Source organism: Babylonia areolata, chromosome 19 (genome assembly GCF_041734735.1).
Source record: "Babylonia areolata isolate BAREFJ2019XMU chromosome 19, ASM4173473v1, whole genome shotgun sequence".
NCBI classification, from domain to species: domain Eukaryota; kingdom Metazoa; phylum Mollusca; class Gastropoda; order Neogastropoda; family Buccinidae; genus Babylonia; species Babylonia areolata.
The window spans coordinates 64,282,848-64,288,847 of NC_134894.1; the positions used below are offsets into that span (position 1 = coordinate 64,282,848).

At 39.4% G+C, this 6,000-nt stretch overlaps 1 protein-coding gene across 3 annotated transcripts in view; it reads left to right on the forward strand.

The window, feature by feature from the left end:
• The window catches only part of LOC143293945 (major facilitator superfamily domain-containing protein 10-like), a 30,871-nt gene that overhangs the window by 1,301 nt on the left and 23,570 nt on the right, over positions 1-6,000 (forward strand). For all 3 annotated transcript variants that reach the window (XM_076605338.1, XM_076605339.1, XM_076605340.1), the window contains exons 2-3: positions 2,051-2,321; positions 4,191-4,287. In XM_076605338.1, the coding sequence (XP_076461453.1) occupies positions 2,064-2,321; positions 4,191-4,287 (355 nt within the window). In that variant the 5' untranslated portion in view covers positions 2,051-2,063. The remainder of the gene's footprint in view (positions 1-2,050; positions 2,322-4,190; positions 4,288-6,000) is intronic.

Here is a 6,000-nt window from a genome sequence, read left to right on the forward strand (position 1 = left end):
AGCTTGGTTGCATATTGGTCATATGGCTTTCTTCTTCTTCTTCTTCTTCTTCTTCTTTTTTTCTGGGAGCTTCTCCATGCATTCTTTACTGGTGGGTTACCCTTATAATTTTACAGTCAACATGTCCATGTGTTTTCTAAGCAGACCTCACAGAAGATTTCAGTTGCAGCTTGTTTTCTGTTTTTCTGCTTTTATATACAGCTGATAGAGGTGAGAGAGTTGTGTCAGCTGCCAACGTGTCTTTTCACTGGCAGTGTTGACAACACATGGTAGTTTTGTTTCGCTCTTAGCTCTTACAGTGCTATATACCAAGATGGAGTGTTAAAAGCAAGCACATTACATCTATGTACACCATGCAAAGGGCATCTTCACTGATGATCAGCAAACTTCTGAAGTTTTCTCAGCAGATACAGCTGATGTTGTCTTTTTTTACCTGTCGTGTTGTGTTGAGTTTTTCTCCCCCCTGTAAATCATTCATGGAGATAAAAGGGTTAACACCAGTTGAGGGAGGAGTGTGTTCACCTGTGTGTTTGCAGTGTGCTTTGTTGATAATTCTTTTTTTGTGCCAATTGAGAAGAGAGGAATAGGGAAAGCAGTGATGATGTGAGGCATGGGTGGGATGGGGAAGGGGGTAGATTTCCATCCAAAATCACAAATGTGGATGAATGTTAAACAAAAGAACGAACACACACACTCACACACACACACTGCATCAAAACTCAGTTTTCTCAATAATTTTTTTATCCCCCCTCCCCTCCCCCAGAGTTAAAGTGAACAGTTCCCATACTTGCACAGACATAAACTTGAACAAAACAAAATAAAACTGACACCGCAAACATAACAACACATCCAGGCACATGAAAGAAACCTAAAATAAACCACCTGTTCACCCCTTCAGCTGTCAATCAAACGTCACCTGATCACTGTCAGTGTCACATTTCAGTACTGTGTGCACTTTGGTAGACTGGCAGGTGTGGCCAGTGTTTTGGATTCTCTTTCACTTGATATATATATATATATATATATTAATTTAGTGCATAGCTGGAGATAACTGATGACAGTAGTAGCTGTTTGGCATGAATAAGAACCTGATGTCAGTTGGGGAAGGTTGACACGAATAAGAACCTGATGTCAGTTGGGGAAGGTTGACATGAATAAGAACCTGATGTCAGTTGGGGAAGGTTGACATGAATAAGAACCTGATGTCAGTTGGGGAAGGCTGACATGAATAAGAACCTGATGTCAGTTGGGGAAGGTTGACATGAATAAGAACCTGATGTCAGTTGGGGAAGGTTGACACGAATAAGAACCTGATGTCAGTTGGGGAAGGTTGACATGAATAAGAACCTGATGTCAGTTGGGGAAGGTTGACATGAATAAGAACCTGATGTCAGTTGGGGAAGGTTGACATGAATAAGAACCTGATGTCAGTTGGGGAAGGTTGACATGAATAAGAACCTGATGTCAGTTGGGGAAGGTTGACATGAATAAGAACCTGATGTCAGTTGGAGAAGGTAAAAACGGTGGAAAGAGAGGTTAGGGCCCTGCTTTGGTATGTGGAACCCTTGACACAGTGAATAAAATTCACTGCCCTGATGGCTATGAAAGGTTAGGGGACATTTCCAGTTTATAAAGAGTCATACATAATGATAATAAAACGCAGGTTTGACCTGCTAGATGCGTGAACCTCAGACAGAATGCAAATTTTCAGACATTTCCAGTTTATAAAGAGTCATGCATAATGATAATAAAACTCAGGTTTGACCTGCTAGACGTGTGAACCTCAGACAGAATGCAAATTATCAAATCTATCTATCTGTCTATCAGTCTGTTTATCTATCTGTCTGTCTGTCTGTCTACATATCTATCTGTCAATCTATCTGTCTGTCTGTCTGTCTGTCTATCTAATGTGTAATGCATTCTTGAGTATGTGTATGTTTGCACACTTGAACACATTTATATACACAACGTGCACACACACAATCGCACGCACACACACACACATGCAGACTGAAGCACCAGTTAACTACAGTCAGTCCAGCCTTTTCAGCCCCTGAATCAACATGGCAGTGGAGACGAGACTTCACTCCAGACGCAGTGACAGCAGCGGCAGTGGTGTGGGCAGCACACACAGCAGTGAGAACAAACATGAGGGGAGCGTCGGCAAACATGCCCCCGAGGGCACCAACGGTCAGGACGAGAAGAGAATGAACCAGACGTTCCACATCATCTTCCTCTCTCTGGTCATCGACCTGCTGGCCTTCACGGTCATCCTGCCCCTCCTGCCCTCCCTGCTTGACCACTACGGTCACAATGATAAGGTGGTTATGGCTGTCAACATGATAGGGTGGTTATGGCTGTCAACATGATAGGGTGGTTATGGCTGTCAACATGATAGGGTGGTTATGGTTGTGAATATGATAGGGTGGTTATGGTTGTGAATATGATAGGGTGGTTATGGTTGTGAATATGATAGGGTGGTTATGGTTGTGAACATGATAGGGTGGTTATATTATGATTATTGTTGTGATTACAAAGGTGGTTATGATCACGAGGGTGCAAGGAGACACACACACACACACACACACACACACACACACACACACACACATGCCAACGTGCTCGCACACACACACACACTCTCTCTCTCTCTCTCTCAAACACACACACACACATGCATACACAGACACTCACCCCATGACACACACACACACACTATCACACACACCATCACACACACACACACACATATGCACACACACTCTCACATGCTCTGTTTCCCTCACACACACACATTTTTTTTCATCTTTTAAATTTTTTTTTTATTTTTTATTTTTTTTTTAGACAGGAATGGTTTATTAATGTTTTTGGGTGCCACCCATTGACCAGTTTGCTATGACAGCTAGTGGGCATGCTATATTCAGTGACCATATTTCATAGGAACTGCTACAGCAGGTGTTGGGGGACAGGAGGCCCCCTTGTGAAATCAGTAACCTGGGTCAGTGTCAGTTAGAGCATCCTAGCATCTTATCGCAATAGAATATTGATTGATACAAGACTGAAAGTTTGTTAGCAATATGTGAGTGCAGGTACTGTACAGTCATTAATCTTGATTTTGTGTGTGTGTGTTTGTGTGTGTGTGTGTTTGTGTGTGTGTGTGTGTGTGTGTGTGTGTGTGTGTGTGTGTGTGCATGATGGTATGCTCCAGAACAAGTCCACATTCTTAAAAAACAATGATATATACACACTTACATACTTGCAGTGTTGTTCATGAAGCGGAAGGCTTGCAACTGTGTGGTCCTGTTATTCCTATAAAAGTCCATAGCACACTAAGCTCTGGGTTGGAACTGGCTAGGTCCAGAAAAAAACACCACCACAACCCTCTATCGGACCTGTATTCTAGTCATCAGTCTGTATCATTGACCACTTTGCCATGGTAGCTTCATGGACCTGTTGTGTCTGGGCTGTAAGCGACGTGCATTTAGTATACACGAAAGAACCTGTGGCAGCAAAAGCCTTGTCCCTTGCAAAATTGTGCAGAAAAATCTGCCTTGATGGTAAAATGAATAGACGCAGATTTTATAGTTAAAAAAAAAAGTGAAAAAAAATGGGTAGCGCTGAATTGTTCCAGCATGCTCTGAAATTTCACACAGAGAAATCTGTTGTGACAAGAGTAGTACAACGCAACACAGCAAGAGAAAACACTACAGTACTATACAATACAATACTATACGACACAGTAAAAGACAACACAACACAACATAATATAAAATACACAGTGATTTGATTCACCAGAGCAGCTGGTAACACTGTCACTATAATACAATACAACACAACACAACACAACACAACACAATACAATACACAAACTTTATTGTCTATACTTTGGTACAGAGATTTTCTTGTTGGCAGCAGCACATGTCCAGCATAAGAAGAAAACAACAAACAAATAAAATGAATAGAAAATAAAAAGATAAATTAAATGGCACCAAATGGAAATAGCTATATACAAATAATTATACAGATTACTGAAATTCACGTGCCTCTCCATTTCAGTCAGCCAATCTGCATTGCTCATCTTCCCACAACACTCTCACACACACATACACACACACACACACACACACGCACACATGCACGCACCCTCTCTCTCTCTCTCTAATTGCGTGTTATTCTGCTCCTGTGTTCAGCATGGACTGTATGCCTTCATGAAGAATTCCATCGGCAGCTTCAGGAATTTTGTTGGGGCACCAGACACCCCTAAATGGAACTCTGTTTTATTTGGTGGTGAGTGAGGGAATTTCTTATTCATTTAGGTACTTGGTATTTCCTTATAATAATAAATATTTGATGATTGAAATGCACATAGTAAACAAGGAAGTGTGTATGGGTAATTCATTTATGTTCATTACACTTGTTTCTTGAAATGTTATATTATCTTGATATTTTGATTTTGTTAATATGATGATTGAAATGCACATAGTAAACAAGGAAGTGTGTATGGGTAATTCATTTATATTCATTACACTGGTTTCTTGAAATGTTATATTATCTTGATATTTTGATTTGGTTAATACGATGATTGAAATGCACATAGTAAACAAGGAAGTGTGTATGGGTAATTCATTTATATTCATTACACTTGTTTCTTGAAATGTTATATTATCTTGATATTTTGATTTGATTAATACGATGATTGAAATGTAAGCAGTCATCAGTGAAGTATGTATGGATAATTTATTTATATTGGTTTCACTTGTTTCTTAAGATACTGTTATTTGGATATTTTGCTTTGATTTGATGGTTAAAATATACATTTAGTTGGCAGTGAAGCATATGTGGATAATCAGTTTATATGGGTTTTTTTTAAATGTTATATTATCCTGATATTTTGCTTTTATATGATGATTGAAATGTGCATGGTAATAATGGAAACAAGGATGGATAATTCATTTATATTCATTTCACTTATTGGATAAAATGTTATATTATCTTAATATTTTCCTTTTATATTGAAGATTGAAATGTACATAGTAATCAAGGGTGTACCGGTTATTCTTCTGTTATATATTTTTTATCTTATGATTTCATTTGTGTTTTAAATGTTATCTTTACCTTTACCATGATGATTGATGTGTGTGATTATCAGGGAAGAGTGTGCCGAAAGCTCGTTATGTTTTATTGTGATGTGGAACAAGTGCTGTTATCTGTTCTCTTGCCACCAGTTGTGAGTGAGGAAATATTGCACTGAATTGTTATTGTCAGAACAGCTGTCTTAATGTTGTTGTTGTTTTTTATTTCTCTGAACAGTGAATACCATTTGCAGCTGCAAAGAGAATAGCACTGTGGTTTCTGTCATTATCAGAGAGAGATTTAAAGCACTTTGTAATCTGTGTAAGTTTTAATTAATGAATAATAATTGAAGTAAGTAAGGGAGCACGCACACAGATACATTTTTATTTCTATTTCATTTTTTTTCTTTTTCTTTTTTTTTTTCTCAAGGCCTGACTAAGCGTGTTGGGTAACGCTGCTGGTTGGGCATCTGCTTGGCAGATGTGGTGTAGCGTATATGGATTTGTCTGAACGCAGTGACGCTTCCTCGAGCTACTGATACTGATACTGATACAGATACACCCACACCCAGTTGCTCACACACAAGCAGTTCTTGGGAGGAGTTGGCCATTGGCCGAGAACCCCCATATGTGCTGGGATTTGAACCCTTGTCATTTGGTTGTCAGTCTGCCGTGCTGACCACTTTGCCACAGGGGCTTGTTAATGGCACCGTTCTTCGCTGGCAGTTTCAGTGTAAGGCTTCTTTATCATCAGCTGTTTTATTGTTGTTGTTTTTATCACTTTTTCCCCCCTCAGACCAGAAAGAAAAGAATCTTCTGAGTTTCCTGAGTACCATGTTGTGTTGCAGTGTGTTGTGTTGCAATGTGTTGTGTTGCATTGTGATTGTTGTGTGGTGTTTTGTTGTACAGTATTGCGTTGTGTTTTGTT